Source organism: Falco cherrug, chromosome 1 (genome assembly GCF_023634085.1).
Source record: "Falco cherrug isolate bFalChe1 chromosome 1, bFalChe1.pri, whole genome shotgun sequence".
NCBI lineage: Eukaryota > Metazoa > Chordata > Aves > Falconiformes > Falconidae > Falco > Falco cherrug.
Genome location: NC_073697.1, coordinates 55,114,826 through 55,133,538, shown reverse-complemented (window position 1 = coordinate 55,133,538; position 18,713 = coordinate 55,114,826). Strand labels below are relative to the sequence as shown.

Here is an 18,713-nt window from a genome sequence, read left to right as displayed (position 1 = left end):
GCTGTTGACCACTTCTCCACATTTAAATGTAATCTGTTCCGAGAATAAATTTAGCTGCATAAAATTATTGTCTCAACTGTTACTGGTCCATGAAAATGGGAAATTATTTCTTTTGTTCCAAATTGTGGTTGAGGGGAGGGAAAAACGTACTGGTGGTTTAGAGGCAACAGCAGTACAATGGACGCTTTTGTATCTGGAAAGCTGAATCGGCAGTTTTAGTTGAAAATTACAAATACATAACTGGATTACAGAATGTTATGTTACACAAGATACAGTTTTACTGAAAAAAGTCATCAAGTGTTTAACTGCGCATACAGCCTTCTACCTACGAGCTCTCTGAAGTCAGTCCCAGATGTTTCTCCATCGTGTGATGTTTGGTGCTTACAAAGTAGCTGCTGACCTGTAGAACCAGAACCTTCACTACCAGCTCTTTGATATTCTTGGTAAGACATCAAGACACTAACTGGGTTAGCCTCCGTAACATTGCAAAGACACAAACTCCTGAAAGCAAGATGAGGCCGACTGAGAGACATCACGATGCGTATTATGTAAGTAGCCTAGAAATTCTGTCATCAGACACATGTATGTTCTTTTATAAGTAATTTTAATTATCTTTAATAATTACTGATACAGATTTTGATTTAAAAAAAAACCAGCAGTTTTGGTCTCTAATTGCAGAATCTCTGAAGTTTATTTTAAGCATTTAACCATACTGAAGAAAACCCAGAATCTCCTTACGGTCCATTCCTTTTATCTAACACGTAGAATCTCTCCTCCTCCAGGACGGTTTTGAAACAAAACAGGGATTTATTTTCTTTTTCAATTCTATATATTGCATGTGCACAGGTCTATATCTATCCTTGGAAGTTTGCTCTGGTTTCTGAATAGAGTTCATCCTTTTACTGGAGCAGGTAAGGAGCATGGGTTACTGGGATATGCAGCAGGTGAGTGATGCCTTTGAAGAGGACAGCTGGCTCAGAAAGAAATTTTTACTGATTCAGTGAAGCAACAGTACTTATCTGATGAGCAAGAGCCAGCTGTCCATGTTGCTGGTGTGGTATCGTTCACATCCTTTCTTCCAAAGCTACGCTGACTGGTGTGGTGAGGAAAAAAATAAGAGATGTTAAAACCTTTTCTCTGGCTGGGTCTAAATCCAGAATCATATGTTCAAATACTTTAAGATTCCATACCATATTGTTAACACTCTTGTCAAGTATCTTAAATGATTGCCTAGAGGACAGTTTCTTCTTGGGCCACAGGTATCTTTGCCTTTCTGTATTGCTACACTGTCTTTATTTCGTTTCTACAACACTTCTAATCTAAATACAATTCCTGAGGTTCCTTTTACTGTCATTCTGTCGTCATTTTCTTTCTTTATACTGTCCATATTTAATACTAAATCAGATTATTGTTTAAAGTACATCTGTGTGTACCTTTTATCCTCTGCTTAGATTATAGAACAATTAAAGGTACATTGCAGTTACTTTTTTGTATTTGCTAGCAAAAGGGAGCAGGGTAGAAGCCCACAGCTGTTTCCAAAGACAAACTACTCTGTGTTCAGTCATTATTCAGCTGACTAGCAGTAACATTTATAAAAATAACTGACAGTAGCAGCTTTTTTCAACTAAGAACTGCTTGTGTCAAGAAAGTTCATGAAAAAAGTTATGAACCATGACATAGTCTGACATGACATTGTGATGATAATTCAGTACTTTTAGCATAAAAATATTTTATCTAGTGTTCATTGTTAATATTTTGAAGCACACCTGAGTAGAAACCAAGGGACCAAGTACTAGAAAGCCTGTGCATGGGCTTTAGTGTACTTGGCCAGTTGTCTGTACAAAAGCTCATGTGTAGTTTTAGAAATACAGGTGAGCTAACCGGCGTGCTGTGCAAGGCTTAATTTCCATGTTGGCAGTCTAAATAATAACTCACAAAAATGGTATCTAGCACTTGTAAAGAGATAGCCACTTAAAAAATGCAGACTCGCTTTGAAAAAAGTCCATCTGAAACTGAGAATTCCTACAGATCTAAGCAGGTCATGGTGGGGGCAGGGGAGGGCAGAAATGTATGCTTTTAACATGTCACTTCGATGCATACAGCAAAAAGCTATAGCTTTTTGACCTCACTCCCCTCAGCGGTCTTATCAGCCTTATGCAGCTGAGCTTCGTTCACGTTAAGGTGCGATTACTGGTTTAAAAATGATTATCTAACATGGATATTTCTGTGCAGATATCTCTTATCTCTTTGCCACAGCAAGATCATCCTGCATACAGGTATACTGTAATTAAGTGTGTTGATTAATATATACAGGAATCTTTACCTTCTTTGTAAAGGTAGGGCAAAATCTGAAGATTCTTACAGCCATGGTCGAGGAAGACCAAGCGCAGTTGGCTTGACCACGGTAGACAGAGGTGGTGGAAGTACCCTACCACCTGAACCCTTTGCTCCAGTCCACGCATGAAAACAAGGATGAGTTGATATCCTGGGTTTGTTTCCTTGCAAACTTGGGTATGGTGTTATCACGGGAGGCAAAACTATTTCCACGGGCTTCAGTACAACCCTCTTACGTTCTGCATGTGTCTTCCTAGCAAGGGTCTGTCTTTCGTACGTCTTGCCAGTAGGCGACAAATAAGATGTGTGCTTCAGCACTTTAGGCAGAGCTGTGGCTGAAGCAGGATTGATAGATTTCTTCAGCTGAACATAGCTGTTTGTTTGGTTCGCATTCTTTTGTTGTATGTTGCTGACTGCTTTAGACACAGAAACTTCAGCCTTAATATTAGATACAGTTTGACGGCGAAGGAACTCCACAGTCTTGGGCTTTATACCACCACCAGTAATATTACGTCTACGTTGTGTTACTTTCTGCTTTTTCTCCTCTTCCTTTGATTTTTTAACAAAACTGCCATCTAGTAGTCCTTTTGCTGGAGCATGAGCCAAAATGTCTTTAACAGGCACATTTTCAGAAGAATCTTTCTGAAAATTTCAAAGGAAACAATGCATCTAAGCCACAGAACCCAGATGCAAACTCAGTACTTTAATCCCAGATTCTTCAGAATTTACTCCACAAGAAAACTACAGTAGTATTTAGCAGAAAGACTTAAATCATATGTGATAAATGCTACCCAACCTTTTTGCTTAAGAAATTAAGAACGTGACTGTTGTGTGAAGAGTTATCTGAGCATTTGCTCTTCAGAGATTGTGCCCTCTACAGACCTGAAGAGGGGAAACTGAATTCTAGATTTTGTAATGTGTCTCCCACACTGACTTGCTCTGTACTGTGTCTGTAATAACATGCATACACATATGTAAGTGTGTGTATCAGAAACAGTTATTAAAATACAGAAATATTAGCAGTGATATTAAATACGAGTAATTTGTATTATAACAAAAATCCTTGCTCATAATACATAAGCAAGGAACTTTCAAATCAGATTAACTAGAAACCAGGTCAACATCCAAAGCAATGAGGAAAAAACTATTTACAACTAGCCAAGAAGAAGGCTTCCGTAAACCAGAAATTTCAGTTTGAATTGTACTTAAAGTAGACTTTTTCTGCCTTGTGGAAAAAGTTCATCTCCAGTGTCACCTAAAAACTGGCCACAGCAACAATTGCTTCTGTGCTTCAGAATTTGACTAATAAATTACTCAGATCAACTACCTGAAACAAAAGTGTTTCTTTCTCTAGAGGGACATAACGTGGTAGACAGATGTTACACAGCACAATTAACTAAAACTTACTAGCTTAGGGAGCCAGGCTAAAAAAATATTTTACATTGAAAAGAAAGAGGTCAAAACCAGGTAACTTGAAAGGCTTCTTGTGTGATTCTCTTACTCTTAATAAAATCTTCTAATTTCCCCCAAGACACAAGTTTCTTTCAAGCACTGTAACTGCAGTATGAAAGAAAGTGGTACAAATAACCAAATAAGATCTTGCATCTTTACATGAGGAAAACGTTGATGCTCAGAGATGCAAACTAGTGCTTTAAGGCCTTTCTTCAGGAATCCTGCCAAGTCTTTTCCATTACTCAGCAAAAGCCCCCCTGCCTTTCAAGCCAGATTTGCATACGCCTTAGTTTTGGAAGGAAACTTATTCATAGCTGTTTTATTCAAATTCTAATGAAGTCGTAATCCCTAAGGGTGACAGTATCTTCTTGGATACTGGAAAATCTTGGTGAGACATACAGGCACAACAAATAACCTTACTAGGCACCATTTATCATGAGTCTGGTCAAGCTGTGTGTTTCACTCCAAGGTGTGACAGCAAGAATCTGTTTCTTCTGGATATTCCTAACACTAACTTACAGCCAGAGACTGCTCTGATCGTGAACAGCTCCATTATAAAAAGGCACATGCTGGAAAGCTGTGCTCAGCATAAAGCTCTGAAAGTGGCACATTTCAACTGCTCACCTATTCTTTGTTCTTAAGACAATGAGAGAACAGCCAGGACTACTATTTTTTTTTTTAAAATGTTCCATTTCATATATTCTTTTGTGGAAAATGGCAATATTCTTCTTCTGTGAAGTGTTTTTAAATGGTAGTTTTCTTAGCTTACCTTTCTCACTAGAATAGCTAAAAAACAGCCACTGGAAATTTCTGATGGCTCCATTTTGAAAAACATTTCAGTGGAAGCCTTTGAATTAGAGCAAGTAGAAAAGACGGGAGGAATAAGCCTGTAAAAAAATAAACGAATGACCAGAAAATAGTATTTAAGGATATAAAAGGAAATAAACAAGGATGTATTAAAAGTAGTTTTCCAAATTATGTCTATTATGTATATTAACCACCAGATAATAAATACATATCAACATTATTAACAACTGGGTTGTTTCTCAGGTCTGCAATTACCAGATTATCAAGTTGTTCATGAAGTTGGGGAATGCTCTGAAAACACTAAGCAGTACACACAAACTTTAAAGGTGTTGTCTTTGAGTTACTAAGTGTATGCTCATAATAAGATGATATGTCTAAACTAAATATCTTGGGTTAGAAAAAATTGCCTATTTGTAGTAACTGAGAGCTGTTTTGTCAAATTACAGTTTTGCAGTGAATCAGTGAGGAAGAAAGAACTAATCTTTTTCTCCTGTTCTCCCTGTAGACTTGGTAAAACAGACTACAAGGCTCACATCCTCCCTGCATTACTAAATAAAGCTATATCCTATGACAAATCAGAGGGTTTGCTTTTAGATCACATAATTCAATGCAAAAATGTGATAATTTTATTTTAACAGATGTCTGACCCTGAAAATTGATGCAGAAATTAACTCAAATTTGGTATGCCAAAGTGAGATGCATGAGTGGTTTAAATTCTCCTCTATACACACCCGTTTACAATGCGTACACTTAAAGGTAAATCCTTTGCTAAAAACTGTTTTGACAGTGGGTACATGCTTAAAATCACCTTGACAATTTCACAGCCCTAAGACCAGCTGTATGACCCCGAACTCCAGCAAAGCCTCGTTTTGTTTGGCACCACTCCAGCACTGCAGAGTAATTCTAAAAGATAGAATACGCATAAGCACAACTGGCGTAAGTTTCCTGAAAGCTCTCAGTCTTGTTGGAAAAGGAAATTAATACTAAGTCTATCTGTGATGATCACACAGGATCTCACAGACACTACTGTGAATACAGGGGCTAGTAAGTTTTTCGTTCTATCCTGCATTCTTACAGTCAAATAAGTTATCTAATTAATTCTAAGGAAAGTGTACAAGGAATTGTCATAAGTAGTACACGCATCTTAAACAGTGAGAGCTTTCATCTTAACCATAATCACACTGTATCTTTTATTTACGGTGTTCTACTGCTGCTCTGTTTATGCTGGTTACCATCAGCTTTATTGCAACAAGAACATTTAGCGTAAAAATTCAAGCAGGCTGCTCTTTTCTATCAGTGATTTGCAAGAAAGATGCACTTTGTTGTATCTTAACATCATGCATAACATAACTCTTTTAAATTTGGGTTGGCCACAGTTAACATTTACCATTTTAATCATGCAGAGTTTAACTAAACTGAATGATATCTTGAACAACAGTACCTTTCCCTATGATAGCCAGGTCATTAACATCATGTAAGATAATATGAAATCTAAAAATACGGTATTACTTTCCCGTGCTCTTTGCAACAAAACCACTTTTAACCTGCATTCCGTAATCAACTGTTACATCTACGTGCAAGTAAGTGCCAACTGTTTGCATTTATCTACTGTGACTGAAAGGAAAATCCAGAAAGTACCCATCAATCTTTTAACAATTGCTCCAGCTGAGGCTTTAACTACATAAAGTATACAACACACATTTTTCCTACGTATTTGTTATGATTGCACAGTATGTTCTTTTACTGTGACCTGTTTCCCCCAAAAGTCATTCATCTGAATGCAGGGATGAGCAAGCCTATAGAAGAGGTTTTCACTCTTCTATACTCACATTTTAAGAAGTTATTTCTTTTTCCCTTGAAACTGGTAATTCTAGGTCAGAAGCTGACAGCATACCAGCAAGTTCCCTGACTTCTAGTCTCCATTTTATCTTAAACTAGCTTCATTCTCTGAATACTGATAGGATAAAAGCAGTATCTCTATCAGAACCTCACCACAATGTTATTTCCAACCAGTGACACATTCCTCCAATCTCAATTTCAGACGGGAACAAAAACGTTAGAGGAAAAAGTCAAGAGGATGAAAGCACTAAGTAGCAAACATCAAAAGAAATGGAATGAGGGGCAGCAAAAAACTATTTAAAATGTTACTCTAATGCAAGACACAAATCAGTCTAGGCTAAGAATTATGCTACGATTGAAAGTTATACTTCTAATTTTTCCATAGACAAAACTACTCATTCCATACCTATATGGTGGGACTTTATTTCCTTCCACTCCAGATTTCAGTGCTTTTTCCACTACTAGTTCATTTTCTTCTGGGTAAACTGAACAAGTGCAGTAAACAATAGCTCGTACTTCGTTAACTACAAAATAAAAAGAAATTTTTTTCACTGTTCAAGTTCCTCGTGCACACAGTGATTTAGTAAGGACTGAAAACATCGTAAAAATTATGCTTGGATGTTACTTTTACCAATAAAATATATCCTCCTGAACACATTAGCATTCAATCTCTATTGTTTTTTAATAATTAAAATATTTTCAAATATTTGCAGATTTCAGCACAAATTCAAAGCTGCATCCTGCCTTTTCACACAGCTTCCAACAGAGGGGGAAAGTGGCAGCATGCAGGTGGAGTCAGACTACAGTTACAACTTTTCCAAAGCACAGTATGAGTAAGCCAGTTCTCTACACAATGCTGAAGATTATTGTATTAATGGCTGGTGAACACTAGGACACAGAAACGCCTTGAGGAAATCATTATTTAGGAGTACTGGTTACACACTTACTGTTAACTAACAGCATAATCGGTGTATTTTTAATTATATAAAAACTGGTGACAGTACAATGGAATCGATAGCACAAGGACTTCCCAGAAACTGGGGAGCTAGCACACTTACATTTCATTGCATGAATCAACTCATTTAGCTGCCTCTCAGCAAGAATACTGAGTTTATCCTCAGATACAGATCCCTGGAAAAGGTGTCTCAGCAATCCTGCATCTAAATAAAGAACTGTAAGTGTATTATTGCAACTTGTAGTGTGTTGACTTTAAGTTGTTTCCACAAAATGCTTTGGTATAAGACCCAGTTGTTATTGGTGCAGTGCAAAGGTAGGTCTTGCAAATTACAATACCAAGGAGTGCCTTAATGATTCTTCTTTCCCTCTTTAGCTGTAATTTAGCTGCTTCTATGTAACAGAAGTTGTACAGTAAATGGACTTATACAAACAATCAATAAAGGAAGGAATGTAATCAATGGAAAATGATACACACAGTGGTATCTTGAAATAGATTTTCTGCCTATAATCATTTTCCCTTAAAAGAAAGGCTATATTCACTCTGCTCCCAAGAATAACCCTCAAAACTTCATACTATCAACTTGAAGCAGACACACAGAATTATGCAAGTTATTTAGTATGTAAGTGTTATAGTAGTTAAAGTAAGGAAGTTTTTTTTAATAAAATGATACAATTTACTGAGGCAGCTATGATGTCTAGACCACAATACTTGAATGCAATTTCTACCAAGAAGCATGAGCTAGCTATTGTACTGAAAGTTACCTCCATGTTCATTTAAAATAAAGTCTATTGGATTGCCAACACCCAGTCCAGAGCATTGTGGTAGCAGCAAAATAACTTTTGTGTTTTGAAGTCTCGAATCTGTTGGTCTAATCTCGGTAAAGTCTTCATGTAACAACTGAATATCTGAAAAAAGGGGAAAACTCAGTAGTTCCACATGCAAGCAAGCCTGCCTAATTTTAATGTGGTAAAGGGGAAGAGACTGATGTTATATAGGCTTCCATAGAGCTAGAGCCCGCTAGACCCTGATCCTCCAAAGTACGCCCCACTGATTTCAAACAGGTTGAAAAACTAGCCAGAGCTGAGCGTCTTCCACTGAAAAGACTGCTAATGGGTTCTAAAGTCTTGCTGCTTTCTGTTCTGTTTGTGTCCTCCAGGTAAACTGGACAAGTGCATGTGTTTTGGATTAACGCTGACAAATGGCTGAAAATCAGTCTGAAAGCAACAGCCAGGACTTGAAACAAATGGACCCAAAAGTTCCCAGCTACACCAACTGCTGTACAGTAACTACTTATATGGAAAAATTCACCCTGACATTTCCAGAGCCTGCATCTATGACATGGTTAACTTGCAGCCTTTGATGAACTTGACTGTAGCTGAAGAGGTGTCAGTTCATCCTGTGACAAAAAGATAAGTTGCTACTGCCCTCCCCAAGTCCTCAAATATGAAATCTCTGAACTCTGATAGAATTATGCCATATTTATATATACCACAAACACCTACATAACAATACTTCATGCACACCAACTGTTTAAACACCTACTTTTACATCCAATGTGACTGAACAAGTTCCTCAGTTCTGCTGCTTTTGCTGAGGATTTCACACCACAAACAAAAATTCTGGACATGCTGTTGTTTGTCAGCACTGACATATGGGCAGTGGTCAGATGGGAACCTACGTGAGCCACGATAATGTCATCAGCTGTATTCAACAGTGCATGTGCAGAGTGTACAGCAAGGCTGCGAGACTTATCCTGGAAAATAACGACACAGAAATTACGCGTAACCAACTATGTTGGTTTCTATGAACGCCAACCTCCTTTCCAAAATCAGGGAAGCATTTCATTGTTTTCATGACAAACAGGAAAGAAGGGAGGAGAAAAACTAATCGGGGATAGCTGCTAATACAGAATTAAAGAAAGTACAAAACCAAACATCTTAAGTCATTCACTAAATTTAAATAATATAATTCTGACTAATGCATAAGAAAGCATAATATCTGGAGGTTGAAACAATGTAGTGCCTATCATCGCCATGGGGAGGAATGCCTAGCAACAGCCAGTTCCAGAAAAGGCAAACATAAGCCATAATATGCAGAATTCATTCTCTGAGGCAGCTTAACAGAGAAATGCAAAACTATTCACCTAGCTCTTGACAATAGTTATAGGAGAAATGAAGTCCTTACAGATGAAAACCCAAGATTCTGCTGGAATGTGAACACCACAGAGGCAGATTTGAATGCAGAAAGCACAGGGACTTCTCAACAAGAGTAAGTGAACTCATGCTACAGGTGATGAAGAGAAAAAAGGCAAATCGGACATTCCCTCCATTAAATTACTTTAAAAGGCAAAGAGTGAAGACACAGACCACAGGTACCGTGTATTGCACCAAATCTGGCAAACACTGATGATAAAGGGGAGCACTAAAACTTTTAAGTTCACATCAACATCTACATATCTACTTACAGCATTCAAGTACCACCCTACCCCACCAAAGAGAGATGGAGTTTTTGAGGGTTCCATTTCCTCACTTTGAATATTCTTAAGCAGTCATACTCAGAATTTGTTCCTGTGACCTAAGGGGCTCTCATATATAGTTATTTTCTGTAAGTCTTCCATTCAAAATACACATACTGAAATTGAATATTGAATACTGAATTGCTTTGTAAGTCGGCTAATAAATTTTGAGGCTAAAATTTCCAGAAAATGAAAAAGCATGTAGTGAAAATGCCCTTTGAAATGTTTCTGCTAGGCACCCAAGAATCATCAGACACTTCAGGTAATTTGTGGTTGTGTGTCGTTGAACAGTTACTCCAAACCACTGCTCTACAACAGGAACCTCTGCCCAGTCTTGCCTGGGGAGGCTAATGATGGCAAGTCAGGAAAAAGACCAGTAGGGTTTATGAAGATTTAGGAATCACACTGCACAAAATATAAAGAAGCATCATTCCATCACAAATACACAGTTGAAGAGGAAGAGGGATTATAGTATTAGCATACCATCATCTACTAACTGGGGGTAATGCATACAGAGTTACACAGAAACTGTCCTCGCATTTTCAGAAACGTCTGCCTCTTCGACCACTTTCAATGTTTTAACAGTTTTAAGATTAAACTTAAAACATTCTACTAACTTAATTGTAGCAATCGATTATAACCATTAACATTGCCATGCTAAATTTAGTAAGTGGAACAGTTTCTAACCTTCTAACTATTAAAAAGGTCCAAACCCTTATGAGTATATTGCTGACTGCCTGACTTAATAGGACAGTCACATGATACATGACCTCATTCTCAAGCAAAGCATTACTTTAGTTTGCAGATCGTATTATTCAAGGGTGACATCAACTCACCTGCAGGAAGAGTTTGCAATCTGCAAAAAGATCTAAATTAAGCAGTTCTTCTTTAAGAGAGGAAGGAAAAAACAATACATCATGACAGTGTTGGTCCACACTGTACGTATAATGGTTGAAGTCTGACACAGATTCAACTCTTGTGAATCCCTTCTTCTTCAAATCTCTGAAAACATCTTGAAGGCTGTTAACATGCAACTGACCATTAAATATACAAGAGTTACTTAAGCAATGTAGCTCACAATCATTACATGGGGTTTTGCCCTTTTTTTGTGTGTGTGTGAGTATACACACATGCATATATACATAAAAAAGTGCAGTACTGCCTAATGGAGGAGGGGAATTCACTCTATTTTAGGTATGTAAGTTCTGGTTTGAAACAATTAAGTTAATAAGTCTGATAAAATAAATTCAGAAAGAGGTATGTGTCTCCAGAGGATGATTCAAAGCATCAAAACATAAATGTCCATGTGCTCAGGAGACACTGTAGCAAATGAACTGCCTGAATACTTTAGTCCTTCCAATTGCTTTCAATTTATCCAGCTCGCCAATTAATTTAATGGCTGATAACTGAAATAATCCTTGTGTAAATGTAATGAAGGCATAAATGCTGAGGTTTGCAATTCAAGTATCATAAAGATTTAAAGGTATATACACCAAGACTTGTTTGTTGCAACACAGTTTTATACAGCGCCATAAGCTTACGTGGCACGTTAGATGTAGGATCAATGCAGCAGCTTTTAGTTCAGTCTTACTTAAGGTTACAAAATCAAAACCAGCCTAAGACACCTCTCTCTTGAAAAGCCTATAATCTAAGCACGGAACACTGGTCCAAGACAAGAGCAGGAAAACAAAATTCTTGACAAAGTAATAAAATGGATTACCTGTCTAACAGAATAGATAACAGAATAACCTGGTGTGGTTCATGTATCAGTACAGAACTGGGAACACCAGGGGTTTAGAAAGTCTATTTTTATTTCAAGTTTACACTAACCTTACAGAATAAACACCAATTTTAAGTATTGGATCTGTCTTAACACTCTTTGCCAAGTTATGACTTACAGTAATACATCCACTTTTAAAACCATTTTCTCTTTATTTTTCATCGAGTTTGCTCACCCATGCAGAGTTTTTTTCTAACTTTATTTCCTCATTTATTTGGTGAAAGACCCACACAAGCAACAGAATAGTAAGAAAAACTGTTTCACAACTTTGTCACATTTTATGAATACCGTTACTGCAACATAAACAAACACACACACACCCCCCCACAATGTCACTGGTCTAAGCAGAATTTACTATAGGAAACTTGAATTACTGGTAATAATATAACCTGGAAATTCTAAAACAAGTGTGTAGCAAACTGTATCCCTTCACATGTAAAACATCAATATTAGATGATACTTTACAGACCTTACCTGATTTTAGATGTGTTTATCCAAACACATAAAGGTAAAGCAGAAGCCCTTTGTTCCTGCTTCCGTGTGGTTTCTGGTAACATGTATTCAATTGAAAGAGCATCATGTTTGATGCGACATCTTGCTAGTGCAGCTGCCAATTTGGTCCTAAAACTACAGAAGTTTTAGCAAGTTTAACAAGACACAAGTTTAGTAAGTTCTATAAACGTTTACATCAGCTACTAACATGCACCATTTCTATTACAATAATATCTTGCTTAGAAACCAAACGTGAGGCCTCATTTTGCAAGCCCCTACAGAAAATACAGTTACAAGACATTTTCTACCCCAGATAGTGGTAGATGCAAGGTACATCGGTAAGATTGTTTTACTTTAATGCACACAGGACTGGAATTATAAGAGATGACTCTCAAGTATGTCAATCTCTGGAATACAATCATCAGATATTTTTGCATGCTTGAAGATATAAATACATTCAGGTGCAGAATGAGCATTTGATGCAAGCTAACCTCTAAATGCATACAGAAACACAAGTATGATGACAACCAGGAGTCAATTTCATAATTCTGACATTTTCATTTAAGAGGAAATATTCCCAGTCTTTTCTTCCCACAAGCTTTATGCATGATCTTGATACATGATAATTCAAAGCAAATAAAAATTGCTGGTGAGCTACTTCAGATATCAAGGTATATTAGTTACTGGCCTCCAGAAACACCCTGTAATTGTGATATTCATAAACTTCTGGACTATTCTAAATCCATCAGCAACACAATTTTGTCCAATAAATGCCTGTTGACCTCATCAACACTGACAAAATAAATAATTGAACACTACTTAAAATGTTTATTTTACATATCTTTTTAATTATATTGAAAATAATATTTAACAAAGTTGCATAATAGAAGTATTGCTACATAAATGGATGTTATTCCATTCCATGACCTGTTAACTCTATTACACTCCTATTTATGAACATTTACTATTTAGTTTCTTTTCTAAATTGTATGAAAAAAATTTCAACTCCAAAATAAGATTCTAGCAAAATAATCCACAATATAAACATGGCTTGTTAGCTCTATTTTTCTTAACTCTTGGAATATGAAAGTTCCCCTTTAAACCAGGTTCTCATTAAAAATAAAAACAAAGCCCACGAAACTCAAAAGACAAAAGACATCTGTAATAACTAGTTTTAAAAGGCACTGGTTATACAAATCTGTATTTCTGTCAGTATATATCAACAAAAAAAGCTTTTTGCATGTAAACCTGTATAGATAACGCTCTATCTTCCGAACTTCTGCTACAGGTTCCTCTTCATCAAAAATCTCTCGTGCTTGAAATTTTCGGTCTTGCAGGTCATAAAGCATCACAACAAGCAAGCTGGTTAATTCATCTGGCTGCAACAGAAAAGTAACTGGATAGAGAAAGTGACACAAAGCATGCCTTACGTCTGCAAAAAGATCCGTATCAAACAGCAGTCTCCCATGTAAGAGGCACTAAAAACTCCAGTGAAAAGCTTATTCCTAAGGATGTGAAAAGAATTCCTCATGAAGAGTTACTAGAACATTGACTGAAATACCCAACTTAATTATTTAGCTTATCAAAACTTAAAATATTTTCCATACAGACTGATAATATACTATATCTTAATAACTTTTAATGTTACCAGAATTTAAACTTTGAAATTATTTTCTCCTCATGAGGTAGTTCCTTGAATAGCTAAGCTAACAAAGACTTATTTATCAATTTTTCTCTTGTAGTAATCTTTGGTATATAACAACCAATGAGCTCAGTTATAATAACCATTCTGCAGCTGGGACATATGTAAAATCTCCTTCCCATGTCTAAATGTTTACAGCAGGGAGCATCCTCTTCTTAGGGACAGTAATTAACAGCACTTCTTGTCTACCTCTTTTCATGACATTCCTATAGTTCTTGTGCCTTCAAAAATTCTTACCTTCTCACAAATACAACTGAAATTAGCTAGAAAACTCAAGTTATCAGGGAAATACCACCAAACAAAAAATGTTGCCACGGAAGTCTTAGTTCCTTACAAAACCAAGCCAAAAATCAAATGTGTTAGATCATCTGCCTGCTCACATCAATTTCCACAAATAACATCAGTTCAAATTAATCTTGTAATTTTCAAGGGCATGAGAGACTGAACTGGAAGGAATAGCGCATTACTCTGTCAGCTCTAGGTTTTTTCAAAGCAGGAAAGCCTGTTGAGAGAGTAAACTGGACCAATTTTTGCCAATACAAGTGCAATATTTGTCTGCAATACAGTTTGCCCAGGACATGAAACATGGGTTCAATGGATTCTTTTGTCTGACAGGGTTCACTCCATGCTTTCCAGCTCCCAGGGCAGGAAAGGAACATGATTTTTTTCCCCACTCACAAGGGGATACAGCTGGGAAGGAAAGCACATGGACACGGACTGGCTCATGGACAACATGAATAAGCAAGTATTACACTGCAGTAGGCATTACGGCTCACTCTCCTGCCGTCTTTCTTTGAAGGTTTTGATTCCTAGCAGTAAGGTGCAACAAGAATTACAACAGATCTACATACACTTAATGTATCTGCTACCTTGGAGACTGATGCTTTAGACTACCTAAAAAGGACAGCAACATTTCAGTCTTAGGCTACCATATAGTTCAAAACAAAAGAATTGTTCTGAAGAATGTTGCAGAATCCTCAGAAAATATTCTAATTACATCAACTCAGAAAACACAAAATCCATTTCCTCATAAAAATGTTCACTTACTATTGACTGGCACGGGTAAATGCAACTATCTAACAGTATTTCTTCAAGAAGATCTTGATCTGCAAAAAAAGAAAATATTGACAAGTTATGCTATGAAATGTACAACATTCTATGGAAGAAAAATAAAAACTTATTAATCATTACAGAAAAAGCTGGAAGTGTAAATATAATGAAAGTTAACGGCAAATAATTCAATCACAAACGGTAGCAACGCTAAAAAAGTTGCATGTAAAGGAATTGCATGAAAAAGTACAGAGTTTAAACATTTGATTCCACAAAATGCTAACAACACTTAGATATAGTCAAATATTTGAGGGATACAAGTAGTCTAGTAGTCATCTGTAGTTCAACAAAAATTTCCCCAGATTTCTGGTGTTGGGCAGAACTTTTTTTTTTTTTTTTTTTAATATCTTCTCTGCTGCATCATTTCTGTTGACAATTCTTGGAAAATTTTGTACTTACATTTTAAAGCACTGAAAGCCAGTTCATAAGATTCACGCTGGGAATATTCATCTTTAAAAGTCAGCATGGGAGATACTGAGGCATCACCATATCGCACCAATATTCTATCCTTACGCTTTTCAGTATGAATGCCTTGAAAAATCTTAGCTGCATTTATGTATACAGAGTCATGATAGCCATTCTTCTCAATCAGAGTCATTCTTTTTTCAACAGGTCCTTTTTCATTAGAAATTTTAATTTTACTCAAGTCTGAAGTTATCATTTATAACACCCTCATGTAAAGACACCACATTACTTTTAGAACCTGGCATTCTTCCAGTTGCTGATTGTGTAAGCTCAAGTCACAATCGTGCTGCCTCTGCAAAAAACAAAGTTGGTATTGAATGATGAAGTTTTCTTTCAACAGAATATTATTTTCCCTTCATTTTCAGGTTTTCAATAGAATTTATTTTCTTTTTTAGGCTCTAATACTGCAAATCTGTATATGCATATATTATCTATACTTAAAAATATATATACATTTCTGTATCATCTTACACATAGTAGAGATCTATAATAGTTTTCTTACCTTATTTATTTTCACTAATGCAGATACAAAGACCTGTTACTTGTTTCAAGAAGCCAGTGCTTTACCATCAATGTTCCTGAACAGACTATATGCAGAGATTTGATTCTCTGTGTCTAATAAGAAGCATTATTATTGCAGATAGAATAGTATCTCTTACTAAGAATTCTCCTTTAACAAAAAGACACTACAGAAATTTCAAAGCATCCATCATCTCTTCCAAAGAAGAACCATCTTGAAAAGAGTTGAAGTGAATTCCACATGCTTGTTCACTAAACTGCATTATCGACTCCTAAAAATGGATAATAGAGATCACCTAAGTGTTAATATATTTAATGTATTACCTAAACAGCACAATTTTAAATGCAGGAAATCCTTTCTGACAGTCTCTAAAGATATTACCCAACTCTCCACAAGCCCATGTGTTTCTCAAATTTCCTTCACACTTTACATAAACAATAAAATAAAAATTTCCTTCCTAGAGGTGGAATAGGGAAGGCTTCAAGAAAAAAAAATTAAAAAGCCCCAGTGTTAGCTGAATCAAAAAATATGCTTAAGTTCCACATAAAACTTGCTTAAAGTACATCTAGCACAGTGCTTCAATTTACCCTACTTGCTCTGGTTGCAATAATATGCACTTATGACAATGTTTGGAGGCTCAGAAGTCAGGTTAAATGTTCAGAAGAGGCCTAAGACAAGATAAACTTAATCGCAGAGTAAAGAATAAAATAAAAAAAAACGAGAGAGAGAACCAAAATAAAACAAACTAGTTTTCCTGTCTGGGGAAGAATAATACAAGAGAACTATGAGGAATTTAGCAGCTTTAACATAGAAAGCTAGGCATGGTCTGGTGCTGACAAAAATAGTTCTGAATACTTTAGGATTAACACCATCGAAAAGCAGAATTTGCTCTTTTCACCAGCCTAAAAATCAAAAATACAAGGTGATACTCTGACCAAACAGAAAGGATCTTCTCTTTTGCTACACAATTTACTTCAGTACAACCATTCTCAAGCTTTTTCCCTGCCGCCCCCACATTCCTCAGGATAAATTACATACCTCTTCTCCCCAGGTCAGACTTGCTCAGCTTTCTTTTTTCCTCTCCCCTTTCCTGCCCCCATCACACAAAACAAAGGAGGATGGCAGCATGCCGCGTTGGAGGGGAAAGGAGGAACACAAGCTGTTACTTCTCCAGCAGGCAGCCACCAAACGCCCCATGCTGAGCCAGCATTCCCCCATTCAAACTCCCTCTCCCCAGCGCAGGTGACACTCAACCCACTCTTCCCCTCTCCAAGACTGGCACAGGTCAGTGTCCACCCAGCCCAGCATGCTTCAGAAACCTCACCAGTGTTGCTTCCTGAATTCTGGCACCTCATCTGGAGGAGGCCACATGTCATTCTCCTTTCCCAGGACTTGCTCCACAAAACTGACAGCCACTAACCCTGCAGAGGCAACGTTTTACTGTCTCTATACAGAGGTCCTGGGCCTCAGGCAAACAGCTTCTTCCAGTGGGAATTAAGGTCCAGCATCCCTGGTGTTAGATGCAGCACTGATGGATCCATGGAGCAAACAAATTTTATGAAGCCCTACTGAAGCAGAACAAGCAGTACTATCAAAAAAAGCACTATTTTTCAACAGAATAAAGTACCAAATTACCTAAACCAAATTTAAACTCTTGTGCTTAGAAAGGAGAAAGAAAAATACCCAATAGTATAAAAATTCCTGACAGAGTTTACAGGTAAGTGACCAGAAGATATGTGTAAGACTTCACAGAAAAAAGAACAGCATCTAAGGACCTGGAGCTCAAACCCCTTCTCCAGCTGAGCACAAAGTACTCCTTCTTAGCGTATGTAGCAAGTGAACTAACATTTGTGCTGTCAGGACTTTCAAGACTTGAAGGGTTTCCAATTACTGTTTGCAACTTCTTTGCCAAAATCCTTTTTGCTGGCCCGCCAGACACACTGCTATTAAGATTATTTGATGAATATACTTTCCCAAAAGACAAATGACATCTTAATAAAGATGACAGTGCTCTGCCCTGTGCAGACACACTGCACAGTTGCAACACTGTAAATCACAGCTTAGATTAATATGAAGCTCAGCTGGGAAGAACTAGAGAAGAAAAGACCCTGCCTTTGTCTATGGAAGACATGAGCTGAACCTCAAGCAGATTACTCAGCTGAGTGGCAAAAAAATCCTCAAGGTCCCAAGAGGCCATCATTCTCCTAAAAGAGAGAATGGCCTTTCAAAGTTCAGAAAATAAATTTCCACTCTTTAGACAAGAAAATCTTCGAATGAAACATGAATTTGTTGTTAGGAGGTTGCTGAAGAGAGATGAAGAAAGAATGTGAGCATAGGAAAAAAAAAACCCAAACCCAAAGAGTTCTACAAACGCTAAATAAATCAAAATTAAAAAAAAAATACCTGGTGTAGACCCAAATGCAGCATCTCTCCATAAAGTTTTAGCACGCTGATTCAATGTTAAAAATACATACACACCCTCACTGATCTGGCTGACTACAGGTACAACTGCCTCATCTACAAACCAGAAACTTGCGGTTGCAATAAAGCTTCCAAGTTCTGGCCAATATAATTCCACACTATTTTCCTCAAGCTTGATCAGATTTGCAAGTTAGAGTAGTAAGTAACAGGGTATGCAGAAGAAGGGAACTTAAAGACACCTGTGATTAAAATTTAATGGACAGCTGCTGGACAGCTATTCTCCATGACACCTAGAGTTTCTGTTATGAACAGAAAGCA

At 37.0% G+C, this 18,713-nt stretch overlaps 1 protein-coding gene across 1 annotated transcript; it reads right to left on the bottom strand.

Moving 5' to 3' along the window:
• Positions 1-28: 28 nt before the first annotated feature.
• On the bottom strand, positions 29-18,121 carry NSUN7 (NOP2/Sun RNA methyltransferase family member 7). The gene is given in 13 exon segments (XM_005444801.3): positions 29-1,093; positions 2,324-2,976; positions 4,556-4,673; positions 6,839-6,956; positions 7,491-7,592; positions 8,152-8,295; positions 8,933-9,143; positions 10,742-10,925; positions 12,160-12,312; positions 13,426-13,556; positions 14,927-14,985; positions 15,389-15,644; positions 15,646-18,121. Coding segments are annotated over 12 exon segments (2,148 nt in total). The 5' UTR covers positions 15,700-18,121; the 3' UTR covers positions 29-1,093; positions 2,324-2,358.
• Between the last annotated feature and the right edge of the window lie 592 nt (positions 18,122-18,713).